This window comes from Oxyura jamaicensis, chromosome 20 (genome assembly GCF_011077185.1).
Source record: "Oxyura jamaicensis isolate SHBP4307 breed ruddy duck chromosome 20, BPBGC_Ojam_1.0, whole genome shotgun sequence".
Classification (NCBI taxonomy): Eukaryota; Metazoa; Chordata; class Aves; order Anseriformes; family Anatidae; genus Oxyura; species Oxyura jamaicensis.
The window spans coordinates 14,416,296-14,437,147 of record NC_048912.1 but is presented as its reverse complement, the minus strand read 5'-3'; the positions used below and the strand labels follow the sequence as shown (position 1 = coordinate 14,437,147).

Genomic DNA, 20,852 nt, shown 5'->3' with positions numbered 1-20,852 from the left:
TAACTCACTCCCAAGGAACCAAGACAGGAAAAAGGGATGGGAAAAAGCTTACGACACCAGCTGTCTCCAATCTGCGCGGACAGCCAGTAGCACGACTCGCGGCGCTGCAATCAGATCGCGTCATCCACAAATACGCCTGAAATCCTCCTCACCACGAGGGAGGAAACCTGTGCAAATCGGAGGATTTTGAAGGGAAATACTGAAGTAATTTGGAACTCTACAAGGGAGGACACAGCGCAGTCCTGTCTGTCCTTCCCGTGAGGATTACTGCTCTGGGCTAATGCAAATCCTGAAGCTCTTCTTGCAGAATACAACAATTTCACTGCATGTCACTGAAGTAAAGCCAGAAGATCCTAAACTATAATGTCTTTATAAATGATTGTTCTGTTTGGAAAATAATTAGCTTCATTTCACAGTCAATTGGCATCAAAAAAAAAAAAAAAGATTGCTTGCAGCTTTCGGGTGCAAACACTCAGAAGATGTGTGGGAGTATTTCCTTAGAAATAAATTCCTGAATCATAACTACTATGCTTGAACTAACACATTAATAAAACCATCAATAAATTCTTCAAAAGGCACCCCCCAAGTGACACGGTTCTCCATCACAGGGAGAAGCAAAACCAGCAATGTTTTGCTAGCGTAACAGCTCTTCTAGTGAAGATAGCCACCCTCTTTGGTGAGAGCCTTTAAAATATCATCCCGTCCTGCAGGCAAGGCCCTCAAAACGTACAATCCTGTACGAGCTTCGTCCACAAGTGTTAACTGAACAGGAAAACGAAGGTGCTCAAGACACGAGACTACTTCAGAGTTTCATTAAAACCTTTGGTATTACAACTAATAAATAGCAATATGTTTCTTTAGAAACCTCTACGAAGTTCCAGAAAAAAAAAAAAAAAAAGGTTAGAATAAAATGCAGACCTGTTATTTTCACAAGTCTGCGGAGGAAATTCTTCTTGGCTCAGTTATGAAGAAACTTATTATTTATAAAAGCCCATCCTCGCGTTTACTTTGGAGAACCGCTGTTCCAAGTTAATGCGGCTTGGCGAGGAAGACATACATCTGAACGTTTCACATAAGGAATGACAGAGCGACATCCTGAACAACCCAAACAGGATGAGAAAGAAAAGGCCTAATGTGTTCTGTGACTCAACAGAGAATCCAAATTAATAAATTGGCAGGAGCGTGAAAAGAGGGCCCGCTTCAAGCTGCGTGCTTGACTGACACCGCCCCGCAGAAACTGAAAGCTTAATCACATTCTCCATCTAGCATCCTGACTTAGTTTGGAGTCTTTTGCAAATCTTGTTTGATCGTTCTGTCTTGGAGAAAGAAGATACGCTCTTCGTGACAGACATCAGGAATCTTGCTTCAGTAGCTCCTTCCACGATGCTAGATTACCATTAATAGGATTACTCCAGACACTCCTTTTTATGTTAATCTGTAGTGTAATCAAATTCAAAGCCTTTAAGCATCATCCCACCAGCAACTGGAAGAGACTTGACTGATTTGAGAAGAATTTTGCTGTCCTTTTAGTTAAAAAAGGAAATTTGTGCCTGCTTTAGGCCCCACCGCACCGTGTCATACGCACAGCTCAATGCACCTTTCTTGAATCAAGAAGTTTCCCACCAAAAGGAACACCACCACAAAGTGGAAACGAGCTGTCAGTTGTTTCAATCCAATGACCAGAGAGCTTCCTTGAAATACAACAGATTAAGTGTTCCCATATAAACACCTCCCCCCCCCCCAGAATCACTGAACTAAAAAGGTGATGCCACGGTTATTTGGAGATACGCCTTCCAAAACACTGCATGGAAAAAAGGCCAAATAATTCCCCGGAACAGTTTCAGGAGGAGGACACTAACAAGTCTGAGGATGGACTCTCCTACATCAGCTTTGTATTGCCCGAAAGTCTGCATTAGTTCTCCAATACATTCATATTTGCCAATGGTACCCAAATTATCCCATAATCAGGGCTTTCAGACCTAGCAAGCAGTGTCTTAAAATAACCGATTAGATCGGAAAAGTTAATGAGCTTTGAAGAACAGAGTTTTAGGTAACTTTTTCCCTCTCAGCATATTCATGAAGGAACATTCAGCCATTTCCTCAAAGGGCACCTTTTCAACTCGGCCATGAACGTATGGCTAGGGACACTTCTAATGATGAGGGGACAAAAAGCCCAGACCATGAAGTTTGTTTTAAGAACGAAGCCTGACACTGCTCAATTCAAAGACAACTTTAAGCTGAAATGTAAAGAACGAAGCACTCAACCACATCCCAAATACTCACTACACAGTGTGTTCTCTTTCAAACGAGAGAATCAACGTTTCTTCCTCGTGTATTGGAGCTAAGTTTGCAGTACCCCCGGACTCCTCCTAAACTCCAGCAGGAAAGGGAAGCACCTGGGGCACCCCTACATAACCCAACAGAACCCTGCAGCTTCACAGCTGGAGAGCGAGCACCTCGCAAGAGGGTTGCTTCCACCTGCTGGAGATGGGAAACGTTAATGCGAGACCAAAAGACCCCACTGCTTGTGGAGAGAGACCAATGGTCTGGGGCAGCAGGGTGCTTCTCTTCTTCTCTGTGCACTGGAAGAGAAGCGATCCCACCTGCAGGGCCCACCGGGATCTCACAAAACCTAGGGACACAAGCACACAAGGCTCGCTGCTCCAAACGCCCACCTGCAAACTACAACTGAACGTGCACGGATCTGAGATCCACCTACATCATGTCCCAAAAATCTCCCCCCTCAAAGTCAGGGAAATCAACTCGAGCCACGCACAAGGCTCCCCCTGTACCGCAGGGGCGTCGGAGCACCACAAGTGCTGCTGTTTGGTTCTTTTTGCTCTGCTAGGACTGGTGGAATACAGAAACACCTCACCCAGCTGCCACCATTCACTAGGAACACCTCTTTTGTTGGGAACTGTGTTTAAGACAAGATTCACAATAAATAACGTGACTGCATCTGCTGCACTGAGTCGACACCAGAAGGCATCTTCTCATCTGCAAACAGTTGTAAAGAAAAGGGCCACCTCTACTTAATTCCTTAACAATTAGGAATTAAGTGATTAGCCATCATTCAGCCTCCCATAATAGTATCTCTTACATTTGGCACTCTTTTCAGAAGCATAAAGACCTTCTATTTATAGGCAGTTGGCTCAGATCAGTGCTGCATTTCTGCTTCTGTAGTCACCACAACACGCGTGGTTTGCCTCATATACCTGTCCAAAACCCGCACACCTCGTAGACAGCACAAGTGTTTGAGTTGTTTTTATGGGATGCCATGAAAAATGTGTGCCAATAGCATCCTAAGCAGCCCATGGTGAGACTTCACTCAAAGCGATTCTACAGCACAAGCATTGTAAAGCCAAGATTCATCATAAATCACTATTATCTTAAGTTATCTCCCGTATTTTCTTCTAACTGAAGTTGTTTAGATTTTATCATCAGCCAATTAGAATAATTACATGCAAGCTGACTGCAGTAGATAACTAAACTGTAATGCATCTAGAGATATTTGTCGAGTTACCCATCCATTTAAATACCAATGAAAGCCACATTTAAACGTCAGTCTGCAAGCAACTTAAACATCCTTTTTCAGCCCATAAAGACTCTGCAGACTTTCAGTATTGCTTATACACTTATTTCATCTGAATCCGACAACAGAATCTCACACACCCTTCTCCTGGCTGGCTCGGATTCTGGTATGCAATGAAAGAGGCTGACTCACATCACAGACTGAATTCTTCAAGCCAGCCTGAGTGAGTACCACACCACGCTCTCTTCAAGTCCTTAGGAAAAAAAAGAAATACACGCCAACCCCCCTACATCACCAGCGTTCCTGGATCTATTTATTGCACATGATTAGCAAATCAAAAAGCGCAGTCATCTTCATTTGGAGACAAAAATAACTACCGAAGGTTCAGAAAAAGTCAAGAAAACATTTTCCTCCCAGGCTGTAATTTTTTAAAAAGTAGCTACTCAGGCTACAAATAATCACCCATCAAAATACATTTTAAAGCTTCGGAAATACCTCAAAAAACTTTAAAAGTTACCGAACACCTATCCTGCTTTTACCAGCAACAAGCTTTGGTGGCTTCCCCACACATCAGAGTGACACCTGAATATCAGGGAGTACTGAAGCTCGTATCATTAAGACTCACTAAATCACACCTGTGTGGCTAATTACAACATCAGTATATACGCAAGGAAAATTCCTCAACGCTGACATGAAGTGATGAGCTTTACAGACCTGCCAAAATAAGTCCTAACCTTCCATCTCATTAATTCCCATGATTGCAATTGGGTTCTGGGGTGACGGAGGCCGATCTACATTCGAGGCCAAACCAGAACTACCTCCTTCTTTCGCAGGAGGACCAGCAGTGCTGCGACACTGGGGCTCCCAGCTGAGCTGCGCAGCGTGCGGTGCCTGGGAATTGCTGGCAACGCAGGTTTCCGCATTTCTCACACTCCCATAAGCTAATACATCTCAGAGACTGATAAGATCATACCATAAACAGATATAATTAACTCAGCATTTCCCATGTCAGCAACGGAAGCGGAAGAATGACTTACTTGGGTCTCGACTGCTGTACGGCCATCCTGAGGCAGGTAAAAAAGACGGCATTGGGGAACTTGTCCTGCTGTCATCCTCCACTTGCTGCGTAATGTGACGCACAGTTTCTTTATTTTTCCTGTTCTTTCTGCGCCCAGTGGGCTGCCAGCCATCCCCTACTCCTTGTTCCGAGAAAGTATTCTGTATTGCACTATCCTTGGCAGAATGGAGTTCGCTCCCTCCGTAATGTGACGGTGAAACCTGCTCCTCTTTGATACGTAAAGACCCATAGCCCATGTCACTAGACCAAAGGGACTGGGATGAAATGTCTTCGTGGCTGTCTGTTTTTGGTTCTTGATCCTCTTTTCCATAACTGCTCCCTCCTTCGTGGCAGCTGGCGATAGCTGAGTCTCCAGAAGAGTTGGCTGGACTCGTTCGTCGGGCTAACCAGGGCGATATACTCCTGCCAGCCACCACCGCCGAAATCAAAGCATCCGTGCTGCTGCTGGAAGGGGCTCCGAGTTCATAATCGACGAGGTCGTCCGAGGCATCGGACTTTATGCTTATGTCAAGAGCTGCTTTTATGAAGTTGTGACAGGCTTGTACGATATCCGTCATCTGCAGATAGCTGGCAGCTGACATCACCTCGATGACGTTCCTGCTGGTCAGCGCAAGGTGTGCCGAGTACATGAAGTCAATGATTGCTTTAAAGCCTTGTGCAGTTACAATGTCTAAGTGGGTGACCGTGGCCTGGTCGGAGGTTTTCTGTACCTGGCAGTACAGCGTTTTGAAGTAGCGACTACTCCCGAGCAGAACGTTTTTGTGAGCCTTAAATATCTTCCCCTCCACTATAATGCAAACATCACAGAGGATGCCGTGCTGTCTCTGCTCATTGAGCTCACGAAGCAGATGACGGTAGTGGGAAGCAATCTCCATATCTTCCTTTCGGTTATTCATTTGGAAATCTTTGTGTTTCCTCTTCCACAAGTCCTGTAAGGGGAAGGAAACAACTGTGTTACAACACCCAAAACAAACTCACAGACATGCTTCTCTAAGATTCAATGAGACCAACCCCAAATTGTACCAAATTAAATAACAGGTTCCTCTTGAAAGAATCCCACAACATACAACTGCCTAGAAAGACTCTACATTTATGACACAATACAGCATATTTTTACCTGAATTCAAATAATTTACATTAAAAGAGACTAGATTTGAAGCTCAGTCCTCCAGCATCTCGTAGCATCCCAGAGAAATGTTTTTTAAATTGCTGCAGACTTGTAAGAAAACCTGTCTGGAGTTACTCGGGTAAAGCAGCTGCCAGTTTTTACTGTCTGGGTTCAGTAAAGTTTGGTTTTGACAGAAGTACTACACTTGAAACCACGCTGATGGATACAAACTATTGAAGAGCACTCTGAAACACAATTTCCTCAAGGGAAAAAGCATTATGCGTAGCACACTGAATAGCTGAAATCCTCAAACAGCAGAAGCCAATTGAAACCAGCTATTTCCCTTGCTATATTGCCGTTGAGGGGCTATAAATACTGTTTTCAAGTCAGAAGAGCAATAGACAAATCCAAGACCACAGATCACAAAATTTCAAGTCCCCACCCAAACTAACTGGCAACGGATCAGAACTATGAAATTAACATTATTTGAAGCTTAACTACTTATAGGCACAACATTTTTAACTTTGCAATAAAAGATGTGATTTCCTTGCCTTTATATCTCCAAGTTTACCCCACAGCCACCCGAAAACGTTGGGTAAAGAATTCTAATAAATCACCTAAACGGTCACTTTTAGCAAGGATGCTTTTATGCCCAGAATAACAAGGCATCCATCAAGCTGTTAAGAATTCTTAGGACTTTTGATCGCCTTCCATAACATTTGACAGCGTGCTCTGAAAAAATGACTACTTAGTGCTAGCAGCCTGACAGACGTTTGTGTTGCGTAAGTTACATCCAAAGTTATCTTCCTTTAATATTTCAAACCAGGGAAGAAAGAGGTCTTAAATCTGGATACGTTAACAGTAATCAATAGCACTATATTTTCAGACTTAATTTTATTCTCCCTGCAAAGCACAAGTACGAAAAGCAATAGACCAACATGGACTAGTGCGCACAGGTGTTTGGCACAGCTTTCAGACTCTCCTGTGGTGTAGTTTGGTCATTTCCCTGTTCAGCATCTCTCAGGGGCTCCTTGTCCTTCTTCTCCCAAGGCAGTGCTCGGCTGACAGCCAGCGTGCCAGCTCAGCCCCCTGGCTCACAGCATCCACGTGCTGGCCAAGGCAGGAGGCTGCCAGTGCCCAACAACCCCATCAAGTCCCCGCCACACCAACGCCATGCTTGCCTTTCCTGCCACGACTTCACAAATTCCTTTGCCTAATTTCTGGCATTTCACCTCGCTTATACCAGCTCCTTGGAGCTTGTCGTCAAGATTTATATCCCATGTCACAGTGGTTTAACTGTCCAACTAATGAAGAGTGCCAAGCTGCCATACGGTGTGAAGGATAACTATAACTACTTCTTTTCAAAAGCTTAAATTTGTTCCAATAAAAGGAGTTCCAACTGTAAAGTTGATGTGGGGGTCTACATCTCAAGATACAACTGTAAAATTGGTATGTGCTGACAAGCCCAGATTTGGAGTGCAATTATGGGCAGGCACACACATCAGAGGCCTGCAGTCGGGATTCTGGTGGTTACTGATAAAAACAAAATCACTGCGAGAACAAAATGCTGAGGTCTTACAGGCTTAAAGCGCACACGGTTAAATATAAGCACTGTCGGTACGGAGGCTGCTGAGAGCTCAAAGCAACTTCTGAGCATGCATCGAGTTCAAGCACACGCTCGGGCCCATCTGTTCGAGTCGCCTCGCAGCAGAGGGCCGTCCTAGGACAGCCGCGACTCCGAGCTTACTGACACGTGCAAGCGGGTTCCCAGTGCTGTGGGGCACGGATACATAACGCCTGTGCCCCCTTCCCTACTCTGTGCTATTAATACCCCCCACAAAAGAGGAACAGCTACAGCTCAGCCGACACCGTTGGCTGGAGAGCCGCCCCTCGGCCCACAGAACATACGGTGCCGGGGACCTCTTTTCCAGAGGATCCACCCGATGGTTACACAGCTACACCCTTCACAGGCTTCCTCGGCCTGCACGCACTGAGCTGTCTCCTCGGCAGTGTCAGAAATGCTAATTTGCCAGAGCAGCTGGTCCCTAACCATTGAAAAACATTCTCTTCCCCCAAAGAGGAAGGGCCATCCTCCTTCCTGCAACGCAAACAGGCTGAACTGGTGTTTATGTATTTCAGTTCTCTGCAGCTTTTCTACAGAATTAAGCACAAAAGGCACAAAGAAGCTTACCCTCTTTATCTGAATGGGAAGAGGTCAATAGCAGCATAGCTCTATGCTGTCTGAATAACACCAGCCATGTAACGCTGAAATCCATCCGGGGACCTCAGCCAAGGTCTCACACAGAAGCCACCTCCACCTCAATAAATAAAAATAGCCAAGCAAGAAACAGCTGGGGAGCAAGAACCATAACTGATATTTGAAATGGCCTTTGGAAAGGCCTGAAAAGATCCTGTTAGACCCAGCCAGAACAGAACCTCCCTAATCAACGCTCTGAAGGTGGCTGCCACCACTTCCCAGCATCTTGAATTTTGAGAAAACCGCCTATTAAGGTTGAGCGACAGTTCAGTTTTGTCCTTATTCCAGAAACCACTACTGCATCTACTTTTAGGAGCTGAAGAGTCAGCTTAGTCCCCTCAGGAAATACGAATTGCCACACAGGATAAAGTGAGCTGTCCATCATCAGTTCTGTCTTCAACAGCTGCCATATCCACATGATTCAGGGGAAGATGCAAGAAATCTCACAGCATACAATTAAGAAATGGTCGGAAGGTTTCAGATCTGGCATTTCCTTCTGCTTTTCCTTTACAGTTATCAAAATCCATGCTCCAAGGCAGCATCTCCCTGGAATTGGTTGAAAAAAAGAATTGTTTCCTGCAAGGATAATTTTCCCTTCCTCCATTTAATACAGATTAGCGTCAGGAGTATTCGTCAATGTGGTCATCTGCTTTTGTGGGTTTATGCAACAGCAGCTTTTCCTGGATTTCGTCTCAAATGTCTTTCAGCTAGAAATTACACTGATTCCTTGGGACTTCATTTATTTACTCTTTTGTACATTTATTCAGCTTATTTCAGTGCATGGTTGGGTTCCCCTCAGTGTTGATAACTTGATAACAGCCTACTCTAGATACACCTCATTCTTTAAGCTGCCTATGCCAGTAAACTGGCTTACAGTATTTGTCATCTCTTTCTACCTTTGGTTCATACTGGACCGGTTTGAGTATCATACGGCGACTAACCCGGTGCTTCTTATGGACGAAGCACTTGCTAGGCTGTTTATGAAATAGCTTCTCTCTGACTTAATTTCCTATCAAGAGGTTTTTAAATCTGTGCAAGATTCCTCACTGGCTTCCCTCCCGCCCACCAGGCTCTTGACAGAAGACACCCTCCAGGCACGCCAGGAGCAGACAGAAGCGTGTCACTGCGGCAGCATTGCACAGTCCCCGTGCCCTACCTGCCCACGCTTCCAAGGGCACAGGGGACAGGCGCAGAAGGTGGGTAGGTGCCTTCTGGACAAGCAAGCAAAACCACCTGACATTCTAAAATAGAATGAATATAATTTTAAAAAGTAAAAATAACGAGAACATATATTCCTCCATGCAAAGGGAAAACAACTTATCTTTCTTCCAAGGGGAAGACAACTTTTATTTTATGTCCTTTGGAAGAAAGATAAGTATAAAAGGAGAGAGGGAGGTGAACAAAGACAGCCGCCACAAAGAGCGGCATCCCTTCCCCTGACAGGTAGCCACGTCACAGCATTTTCCAGCATTCAAAGAAAGGGATACTCGTGTCTCCAAGCTAATCAATAAGTTAACATCTACCAAGCCAGCAATTGTTACTGTAGATGTCTTGATCTTCCCCCGCCCAAAGGTCTGCCACCTTATACACATTGTTCCACATTCGACATTTGTCACAGCATTGTACCTTTTCAATGAGAGGTCTTTGGGGGAGAAAATTAAATATGCCTCAAATTCAGAGGAATTAATTAGTTTTCTGTCTACCCATGTCAAACCAGAACACCCGTTTAATGTCAAGGATCTCTAGGGAACTAATCCAAGTTAAATTTAAGGCAATTTGCTAGTAGTTAAAAATTCAGGAAGCTTCAAAACCCTGTGCTCTTGTGTTCCAATTTCACATGCTGTTTTGTGGCCTGTTGTCGGGTGTTGTTGTGTTTTGTTCCCCCCCCCATCTCCTTTTTCCTGTTAACAATAATTATCACTCAGGTCTTTTCCATATTCTGAAGGATTTCAAAGCTGAACACCTCCTAAAATTCTTTTGGACTTGGCCTCTGGTGACAGCACATGGCCACAACAGTTTTCCAAGAAGTCAATGAACCATAAAAGCTCATATGTAGATTTTCCACAAACTGTAAGATATCAGCTTTTCTCCATAAATCAGTTCATAGATTGTGCAGTAATTTAATTCCATTACTGTTCAAAAATGGAATAAAATAAATCCCTAAACAAACAACATGTGCACACAACAGCAAAAAAAGAACAAAACATGAGCAGATTTAATCATCACCATCAGGCAAACTTGTGTCAAGCTACAGTGCAGCTTTTTGTTTTTCCGTGCTGTCAAAAACCTGGTCTTAAAGTAAGCATTAATAATTTATATAAACTTTAACCCCAGCTAGAACAAACCTAGTTCTACAAATATATCATTTATGAAAACTGTTTATTTTACACTATCAGTGCAGTTGTTTGAACATGAAAATATCAACTGATGGCATAATAGCAGTCTAAATAAACAAGATAGTCACCTAACGTGAATTTCGCCTATGGTGAAAAGAACCAGTAATACTTAGAAAGCCAATCTCTCAGCATGCATACCCATAATAAGTCCTCTGGCCAAAATCTCAACGCCAGTAAAATTAAGGGGTTCAAATCAGTTGCACCTAAACTCAGTAAATTATTTGAATTCTGACAAAAAACCACAGCCAACAAATGCAGCACACAGATGTAAGCCTCCACCGTAGTGTCCCCCAGGAAATTGTGGGGACAAAAATAAACTCCAAAGTGCTTCATTCCCTTCACTCAGAAAGAAATCTGAAACTGCAAAAACTGGACTACAGTTTTTCTGATCAATTGGAAGTCCTGTACAAGAAAAAAAATACTTTTTGCTCTCTCGCAAAATATAAGCAAACCAAAAAATTATGCTACGCGACACTGATTTTCTAAGCTTCGTCATTTTCTAAGCTTAAGTTGGTGCACTTAATGCTAAGGCCTCCCGTGAGCAAGCACCAGCACTCCCAGCAGTGTGCTGCTCCATCAGCCACGCTGTGCTCCCTGGAGAAAACAGGCCAACTGGAATTTAACCAAAAATGTGTTGTTTCCTCCCCCATCTCCCTCCAGAGAAAAGGAAAAACAGATTAAGGAAGAACTTAAATTCACTCCAACAGTTCTTTATACCAAAAAAAGAAAACAAACAAAACACAAACACACCCCATTTCTCTGCTTCCCCCATGTCCTTTCCACGTCTCCACTCCCAAGACATTCCAGCATTTTTTAAATTCCTCTATAAAGGCGCTCTGTAAGGTGAGATTGGGCTTGGAGCTCCTCCTTCCACAAGGCACAGAACGTGTACGAGTTTCACTTTTACCTAGTTAAAGACAACAGAAATAGGAAGGATTCCTCCTCTGTATGTGCCCTGTGCTGGAGGGGGAAAAAAGAAAAAAGAAGAAAACCACAACGTAACCTTAGCAACTGAAAAGGACAGTACCTATACTTAGCTTATTCTCCTAAATGAGAGAGAAAGCAGAAGAATCAGGATATTAATGGATGTCAACTCCCTGCAAAGATGCCACTCACAAGTCTTTTCAAACACGTATCTCCACAACTAAACTGATTTCTCACCAGTGGATTTGTGGAAGAAGGGCACACAATTCTAGAGGAGTGTAAACTTCTTTATACTGGATACCCCAAAACTGCATTTGTGTTTTATTCAATGCTTATGAACAGTTGCCACAAAACAAATTCTTCTGCTCTATTTCAATTCAAGAAGCCAGTCTTTCATTGTTTAAGTTGGTCCTTTGAGCCACAACTCTGAATTCAAAGAGAAATAGGGAGATGTTTGTACACAGACCAAACCAGGCCGCTGACCCAAAGAGGTTACTCACAACTCGTGGCTTCATGAAAACAGCGTATCACTTTTCCCTTATGAATGGGGTTAACAACATTTAATTATAGCCAAGCAGTGAATGTTCATCCTTATGGGTTAGGAATCACATGAAGAAAATAAGTCCCGTCGTTCAGTTTGAGAAATACTGCAGAATTACAGCAAATGCAAGAATTTGAGGCACACGGTTTTCAGTGAACTTAAAAACAAAAAACAAAAACACACCCCACACACCTAGCTGCATTTTTATTAACAGATTTGAGATGGACCCTCAATTCTCATTGACCGCAGGACCAAAAAAAAATAAAATAAACCACCTTCCTACCAATATTTAATTAACATCTGCCTGAAGGGGGTTCACTAAAACGTCTCTGATTTCAAGCCAATGCCATGCCACCATCGACAACAGCACAACAGCGTTACCACTCAGCATCCCTGCAGTAGTTACTATCCAGAAAGCAGCAGCAGGGAAGCATTACACCTCCAGGAGCCGTAACGCTGGCAGAGCTCGCTCACTTCACCGTTCGTTGTCAGTGCAGGTAAGGGGATTTCACCCCAATCTTTCCTGTTGGGGCTTAGTCAGGAAATGCAGTAAGTCTAACACAACATCATCAGGTTGTAGCTGCTTGCACCGTGAAAATACGTAGATCAAAGCGCAGTTAGGAACTAAAGGAAGGCCAATCTCAGCAAGAAGAAGAAGGACACTGCAAAGTCTGCATGCTTCCAAGTCTTTCACCCTCCTGCTAAAGCTTTGCTTCTGCAACCTAAACCAGGACCACAAGCAAAACCTAATGCCCGTACGCAGAACATAAAATAACAGAGATATCATTCAATATTTCACAAGCTACTCCACAACTTTCAGGCAGTGACTTGGCTTTGAGCTGCCAAGCCATCCACCTGAAGCTACTGGGCCAGGTACAGCCTGCTGAAGATGCAGGCTACAAAAATGTAGCGAGATGACGGGGCTTCTTCTGAAGGCATCTTAGAAAAATTCAGATATTAATCATCACTAACTGACAGCGCACAAGTTCACACGAAAACCAGGTCTAAAAGTGAAATCTAGTGGAAAACTGTTAGCCTCCACAGTTTGGAGGGAGAGCAATTAGAAATTGGAATTAGCGGAGAGAAACAAACAAAACCACCAGAAATGCAGTTTTTGCTGGAGTATTCTTAGATTACTACTTAGTGAAAAGATTTGTAGCGATCTTGTTAGAGAAAACATACAAACTTCAATCTCAAAAAAAAAAAAGGAAGAAAAAAGTTACTTACCAGTAACAAACTGGGTTCCAGGTCTGGTGCTTCTCCTACAACAGCTGAGGACATCAACAGTCCTAGGGCAGCACAGGCAGTGCACTTTTCTTGACCTGATAGCTCTGGTAGGAACTCTCGTAGGAGAAAGGCAGAACTATGATAAAAAGACAAAAACAGAACTTATGAACATTAAACAACAAGATTACTGAACAGCAGAACAATATATTTAAGTCCTTTCCCTCCAAACTCACAGATATAAGACACTTATTTATGACCTAATGAATGAAAAGATGTTGACTCAAAGCATATCAATACATTAGTGATAATTAAAGCCAGATTACCTTTTTGTAAGAGCATCATCAAGAGTTACTCCTTCAAAGTACGGAAAAAAAAAGTCTAATTTTGGATACAAAAACTTCAAACAGATCCTTGAAACAACAGGGTTTCCTGTTTGGTAGCTTTTCAAAACATTCTCGCTTTAATGACTTTTTAAAGAGACATTTGTGGCCTGAAGGACACTAATTCACCTTATCTGACCTATATAACACCGAGGCTAAAAAACTACCCGTACAATTTCTTCAGAAAAATTATATTTGCAATGGAATATTCAAGAGAATTTCCTCTTGAGACATTAAATTGCCAGTTTCTACTGGCCAACGCCAGTCTAGGTTAAGAGACTACACAATCCCAAGATTTATTCCTGTGTGAAATACACGAGTGTAGGTGTACTGAGGCACGTTCGGAGATAGACTTCTGAAATAAAACATTAACATTTGTGATTACAAGGCAGAGAAACAGGGAAAAATTCATCTACACAAAGGCTTTGTCTGGTGAGCATGTTCTTATACACCTTTTTTTCCTTATATAAAAAAGCCTGGATCGTCTGCAGAATACACTCACTACACCTGCAGCATTTAACTTCAGCTAAAACTTTCGACTCTCGTTTATTCCAAGCTTTATAGTGTTTATATACTGTTAGCTATTACGGCAAAGTATTTTCCATCTCTGTATTTTAGACGTATCGTCAGTAGATACAGCCGAGCTCTTTTCGTGAAAATATGTTATAAATCAATAGCGTTGACTTCACGACTGACCCTCTGTAATAACAGATTGTGAAAGAAAACATCAAAAGATACAAACGAGGAAGCTTTTCCAATATAAACTAATATCATTATAAATGGTGAAACAGCCTATCGAATAAACAAATGAAGTAAAAGCGAAAATCCTAGCGGTTTTACGGCAACTAGCTTAACTGTGAAAGTCTTGAAAACAAATACAACCCAATTCAAGCAAATAACATCGACTTTGTTCTCAATTTCTATTTCAGACTGCCAAGTCTTGCTTTTCTCTAATTCTGATTGCTTCTCTATAGCGATTGTGTTGGCTAGCTCTTTTCAGTCCTGTTATTTAGACAGTTTATAAAAATAAAAGGAAGGGGGGGTCGGAGGGGCATGACCAACACAAATACATGGGAAATTATTTGGTTAGAAAAGTGTAAAATTAATATGTACTTCCATATAGTCTTGGAACTGTTACTGTTAAGACTCTCATTTACACCCTTGTCCCAGAGTCGCAGAATAAGCCGGAACAGCCTGGTGAGACTAGGAAAGTTGAGACCTACCCTGTTTTGTACTGCTCTTCAATTTGTCCTGCTTCTAGTTCTGCGCCTTTTTTCCATGTCTCATCAAACGGACAAAAGCCAAGGGATTGTCATTAATGGAGGCACCCTTACTGCAAGGTAGGAGCAGGAGAATAGCCCGTAGGCGTTTCTTCAGCTTTTGCAGTGGGGTAACATTTCTAAGCAAGCCTTTGTAATCAACGTTAAGTCCAATTTTATTTACCAACTGGAAGCCTTAACGACCCTGTAATCTCCAGCTCCTCTCTCTCTTCCCATGACCACATTACAGAAGTATCTTCAGATGCTCAGAACTTACCAATATTGGACGTTTTCTGTTAGCAAAAACACATGCCGCGATGTTTCACAGCTGAACAGAGCATGATTTAACGATCAGAGGAACACGGGCTCTGGCAACAAGCTCCAAGAGTTTCTTCAGATGTCCTGTGTTTGGGAACGGAAAGAACAGGAGGGGAAAAATGAAAATCTGCACTAATACAAAAACCTCGTTGTCACTTAACGAGAAGCAACAGTTAAAATAACTGAACGTTTCCAATACTCTTTCCCATCCCTAGCAGTACATAGGCTGAAATATTGCTGTAACTGAGCACATGGAAAGTGATTTACACCTCGTAGTAAGTTAAAGGAAGAGTTTAGCGTGAAAATTTAGGACAGCGAAAAACTATACACCCAAACCACAGTGCTTTGAGGAAGTCCCTGCACAAACCAGTGCTTGTTAAAATTGCTTGCAGATATATTATAACAGGGCTGTACGTTCTAATTAGCATCACAAAGACCTCATTAATGTTTACATGACACCTGCAATCCGCACACTTTACATGGGGTTAACCTAACCTCGCAGTTACAAAGATACCCACCACCAGCACAAAAAAAAACGAAGTGTTTGCCCAAGGTTACAGAAAAACTAAGTGTCCGCATGGTAAGGAACTAACAAATTTTGGCTCTGTCCCCGTCCAACTCTGCTGGACCACCGCCTGCAAAGCCAGTGCCGCGCTCACGTTAAGGAGCTGCCGTACGCTGTACCTGCGTGCGTGCCGCTTGTTCCTCTTTGCGAATATTTATGAGTTCTAAAGAAAACTCACCAAGACGTACAAAAATATGCAAGTACCCAGGAGAAGGCAGGACTTCTATGTGCCATGCTGCGGCAGTGACGGAGCAGTAGGCACCTTCCCCACGCGCACCGCTAGTCCTGAACGCTCCCGTGCGCCAGTACGTCCACCCCGCGCTCCCTCTGCTTTTCACTGACTCATTTCCCCGTAACTTCCAGCCCCGTCCACGTGCCCGTCCCTCCAGCACAGCCGCTGGTTTCGCTGCCTGGGGTCTGAGCCCCGCTCTCCCCGTCCCCAGCCTGGCACAGCAGGGCAGGAACAGACCCAGCGCCGCCGAGCGAAGTAAGAGCACGGAAAAGCCCTCTAAAGTTTAAAAGCCAAGCTTCTTCTTTCGGGATATGAGGTTTGAATCTGGTGATATATAAAAAAAAGATAAAGATTGTAGCTATACATCTATCTGCTAGGCAAGCAGCAGGGATTAAAGGCACCCTGAAAAACGCCGGCTGCCTGTGGCTAGCACGAAGCTTACCTGTCCGAGCGATGCTAACACCCAGGAGATCTGAGCTGCCACTTCAGAGAAAGGAGCCACAAAAATAACCTAAGCGAAAGACCTCGCACTTGCTTATGTGATAGCCAAAAACCAACTTAAAAAGCACCTTCGGAAAAGCAAGTTAAAGAACAGCAGGCACACCACGCTGGGAATTGCCCTGAAGAGCACTTCCCCCAGGGTAACGCTCTCATCGGCTTTTTCGCTAGGGGATCTTTGGTGAAGTTCCCAAGCCCGGTGCGTAAGCGCAGAGGGAGTCAAAGGAGGAAGAATCGAGACGTAATTTTGAAAGAGAAGTACCACGGCGGGAGGAGCCGAGAAGAAGACCTAAAGGCAGAAAAAAAAGGGACCTAAGGCGTCAGGAATGACCCAAGAGTAAAACCAAGCAGTGCTAAACCGAAGGTGATGGTCAAGGGGCTCTGTAAGCAATCTGAATTTGTTTCTGTACTTCCTTGGGTGAGCATCCCCTTTGTACTTTTTAGTATAATTCTTGTTATTTTTTTTCCCCTTCCCTATCGTAGTCGATCAAACCTGGCAGCAGACGGAAGCCAGGGAGGACACCCAGGTAGCACGAAGGAAGTCAGTCGGCTCATTTTCCATTTAGCCACCACCTCGTTCCCCAGCGCCACGGCGTGCTGCATCCCGACGTCCTCGCTTATCAGGACTTAAACCAGTCGGCGTGGGGTTTGGGTATTTTAAGCGCCTAATGGCTAACACAGAGCATCGATCCCTCTGCTGCAGGGCGCGATTTGAGCGCTAGGCAGGAAGGTATTTCCTCCGGTGGTGTATTAGTGCGAAAGGTGCGGGTTTTGGTGATCCTTTCATCAAAGAGCCAGCTAATGGCCTGGAATATCAGCACGCTTTCTGCAGAAATCTTCAGCCCGCGTTGAAAAATACCAGAGAGGAAAGTAGCTCGGATGGAATCAGCAGTTGGTTCAATACACGAAGAGAGAGGAAAAAAAAACTATGAAACGCAACCAGGAATTTAAGTGCTCACAGGTATAAACATATTCCTTAATATGTAAAACCCTACTCACTTCTCTAAGTAGGGTTCTTAAGCAGCTAAGTTCTTGGCACACGCTCCGACATTCTTGTTACTAAGTTTATTTTAATCCATACACAAGCTGGTAGCTGCGTTTGTAGAATATTTCTGAGGCCTCGGTGCCTCCTTACGGAAAAACGGGGTTGGGGTCTCCCATAGGGCCAGCACGAGGCAACTTCCAGCACTTGCGGAAGGTTTTCCTTCTTGTCCGCACGCGTACCCAAAGTAACGGGGCAGGAAGGATCACAGCTGGAAGGAAAGCCAGCCACATCCCAAAAAGCAGGGCGAAAAGGTCGGGTCTGGTACCCGCTAGGTACCCGCAAAGCCACCGCACCCCCTGCGGCCGCATCGCTCGAAATAACGCGTGGGCGCAGCCGTACCCGCGTGCAAGGGAACGCGGCGACGTGGAGCACGTCTGCAGCTGGGCAGAATCAGTGCCAAGGAGCTCAGCCCGCCTGCAGAGCGCTCAGAAGGCGTCCAAACCCAGCATCTCGGCACCAGTCGAAACAAAAACCGATGCTTCGTAAATACACGGGCGTGAAAGAAGCGTAAAGAAACCGTTCAGGAAATAACTGCACGCGGCCATCTTCGTAGGGACAGAAAACCCCCCCCAGAAATCTCGTGGGAAATTCGGGGAGGACCGCGGGCCAGCTCGCGATTACTAAGAGCGAGCACGCTCAGCACAGCTCTGACTTCTCATCATATGCTGGCCCGTACGGAGGTGACCGCTTCGAAGAGGTGACAAAACGCTGGCACCCCTGCAGGGGAATCTGACGGGGAGCAGCGTGGCCCCAGCGACGGAAGCAGGAGGGGAACCGAATCCCGAGCAGCCGTCCCGCAAACCGGGCACTGCTGTGCATCCAGGCACACCGAGGTGGCGGGGCACGGAAAGGTATCAGGCTGTCAGGGAGGGCGAGATGCTGGCCTCTTGGATCTCGAGCCTAAGAAGCCCTGCAAGGAGAAAAGCGTGCTCGTATTCCTCGCCCACCAAGGGTCTGGTGGGAGGCGAGAAAAGCAGGCGGACCCCAGCGGTCTTCTAGGGGAAGGGGGCTGCAGCACAAACGTATCGCCTGGAGAAACAAAGGGGAAGGAAGAAATGCAAGTTTTGAGGCAGCAAGGTGAAATTTGAACAGGGAGCTCTGACAGCGCCGCGGTGCTTGGCCTAACACCAGGAAAAAGCTGGTGGAAGCCCCTCGGCCCCAGAGGCAGAGCGTCGCCCTCTTCGCTCTCGCCCAGCGCGCCCCCAGCTCCCCCCGGGACGCCTCTCTCGGCTCCCCAGTGCCTCGAGTTTCAAATATCACAGGCACAGAACACAGGTAAGCCACACGCTTAAAAATATCCGGGGTGGTAGGAAGGCAAGAGCAAAACAGAAAGGCGGTATTCATCCTTTCGTGCCAAGCGTCAGAATTCCCGAGGGCAATGCCCCCAGGCAGGAACGGCCACAAGCTGCCGGCTCCGGGAATTAATAAAGCACGTATGGGACCCCCACGGCAACTGCAGGAGCAAGAAAAAAAAAACGGGAATGCTTTTTTACCAATTTTAGGGGAGCCCAGAGAGAGCGACAGAGCTCTAGAGCAGCCAGCAGAGCCGGCAGGAACATCCAGGGGAAAAAAGTCCCGGGGAAGGCTGAGCTGTTTGTGAAATGATTCTGCCCTGAAAGCAGGAACAGTTTGGGTTGGGTGTCAGCCTGCTGCCGCGCTGCTGGAAGGACAGGAAACTTCGCCGAGAGACTTCAAAAACACCAACCTAAAAAAAAAAAAACAAACAAACAAACGAGTCCACGCAAGTGGATAGGGAAGGCGAAAGGATTTGAGCGAGGAATATGCCCAGCAACGCGACGCGGCACCAGGGGACAAGGAGGCGTATCAGCAGCAAATAACAGATCCTTCATTTTTCCTCCCAGCAGAGGACCGGGAGGGGGGTGTTGCTAAACTGGTTTTCCTCGGAGCACTTCCAGTTATCAAGGAAAAAAAAAAAAAAAGAAAAAAACCCTCTCGCGAAGAACGTACCCGCTGTTGTACAGCTGTCCCAGAAAACAAAGACCACGGGGAGAAAGTGGCCCATTTTCCTCAGCCTCCCAGAACCCCGCGTCCAGGTCAGGTTTCCGAAGGCTCGGCCGCGCGCGCTTGCGAATGAAGCGGCAATTAAAGGGTACGGGGAACTGCTCGACGTGGGAATGGTTACAATTCTTACACTATCCCGTTCCTCCGGTACCTAAAACCGCCTCGATTACAGCTGCAAGTTTCCCCCTCCTGGACAAGCCGTACCAAACCCAAAGCTGCTGGTTTTTTTTTTTTTCCTGTTTCGGTTGCAGCCATCCCCATCCCCATCCCCATCCCATCCCCATCCCCACAAATCCCACAGGAGCACCGTGCCCGTTTCCCCCCCAAAAAGCCACCTTAAAGCGACAATTCCTCGCCGCACGCTGAAAACACAGTGACTAGGAATACACTCCACCCTTTTTTCCCCCCCCCCCCCCCATCACCGAGGATTTCAAAACACAAAACTTGACGAGCAGCGAGACCGGCAGAACGCAGAGCAGCGAAGGCAAATCCCATTTCCCATGAAAAAGTGTGATAAAAAATAAAAGGTGAGCAAGGAGAGAAGGGGAAGAAGCCACCCAAGGCACCGCAAGCTCCTTCCTCGGAATTACCTTTTTCCTCTGGGGTAACCTGAGCTTTTCCTTTGGATCCCCGAGGAAAAAAAATAAATAAATAAAAAAGGGAAAGAAAAGGGAAAAATCCTCCCTCTCCTCGTCCAGAAAGCAGAGCAGCTCAGCTGCCGAGGCAATAAAATACTTTACCGAGTTCGAGAACCGGGACCCCGCGTCTGGGTGACGGCGCCCGAGCGCGGGGAGCGGCGCCGCGGCCAAAGCGCGGGCGAGAAGTTGGGCACAGGTGCCCGCAGCGGCGCCGTGAGCCAAGCGCGCTGCCCAAGGAGCGGAGAGCCCCGAACGCCGCCGCTGAGGAGCCCAGCGGATCGCTGGGATGGCAGAAAGAGAGAGCGCGAGGAACCCGGGGAGGAAGCGGCCAAGTCGCCTTTGTTTCTCCTTGCCCGGTCAGGTGCAAAAAGTAAATAAATAAATAAATACCCGGGGGGTCGCGCGGGGTGCTCAGCGCCGCTCAGCGCCCGAAATCCTCCCGGCGCCTCCGTCCCGAGAGCGGCTCCGTCCTCCACCGCCTGTCACCGGGGGTTGAGTTCTCGGGCACTTTGCCGAGGGCTCGGGGAGGCGACACGGCCACCCCGGGGTGGGGGGGGTTGGGTTTGGGGGGCACGAAGGAGACCCCGCAGCCCCGAGCCCACCGCCGCCGCCGCTCGGGGCTGGGGAGGGGGCTCGGTGGGTGCCCCCCCCACCCTCCCCGGATGGCACCGAGGGTCCCCGGCCACTCGTGCACTTGTCACAGCCCGACAAAGCCCACCTCCATCCGCCCCGAGGAGCGGCGCTGGTTTTTCCAAGGTTTTGTTTAAAATAATAATAATTAATAAGAATAAATTAAATCAGCAGAGGGTCACTCCCCCCCCCCCCCCCCCCC

The 20,852-nt window shown here is 46.0% G+C and overlaps 1 protein-coding gene across 4 annotated transcripts in view; it reads right to left on the bottom strand.

The window, feature by feature from the left end:
* ZBTB46 (zinc finger and BTB domain containing 46) overlaps positions 1–20,019 on the bottom strand; it is a 51,371-nt gene extending 31,352 nt beyond the window's left edge. For 3 of the 4 annotated variants that reach the window (XR_004755471.1, XM_035343560.1, XM_035343562.1), the window contains exons 1-4: positions 19,973–20,019; positions 14,980–15,104; positions 13,064–13,199; positions 4,570–5,539 (exon numbers count right to left, since the gene is read on the bottom strand). Coding sequence is in view for 3 of the 4 variants with exons in the window: in XM_035343560.1 (XP_035199451.1) it covers positions 4,570–5,539; positions 13,064–13,117 (1,024 nt within the window). In the remaining variant the exon portion in view is untranslated. Of the gene's footprint in view, positions 1–4,569; positions 5,540–6,509; positions 6,622–13,063; positions 13,200–14,979; positions 15,105–19,972 lie in introns of those variants that run through there. The other variant, XM_035343561.1, reaches the window with a different exon arrangement.
* Positions 20,020–20,852: the final 833 nt, after the last annotated feature.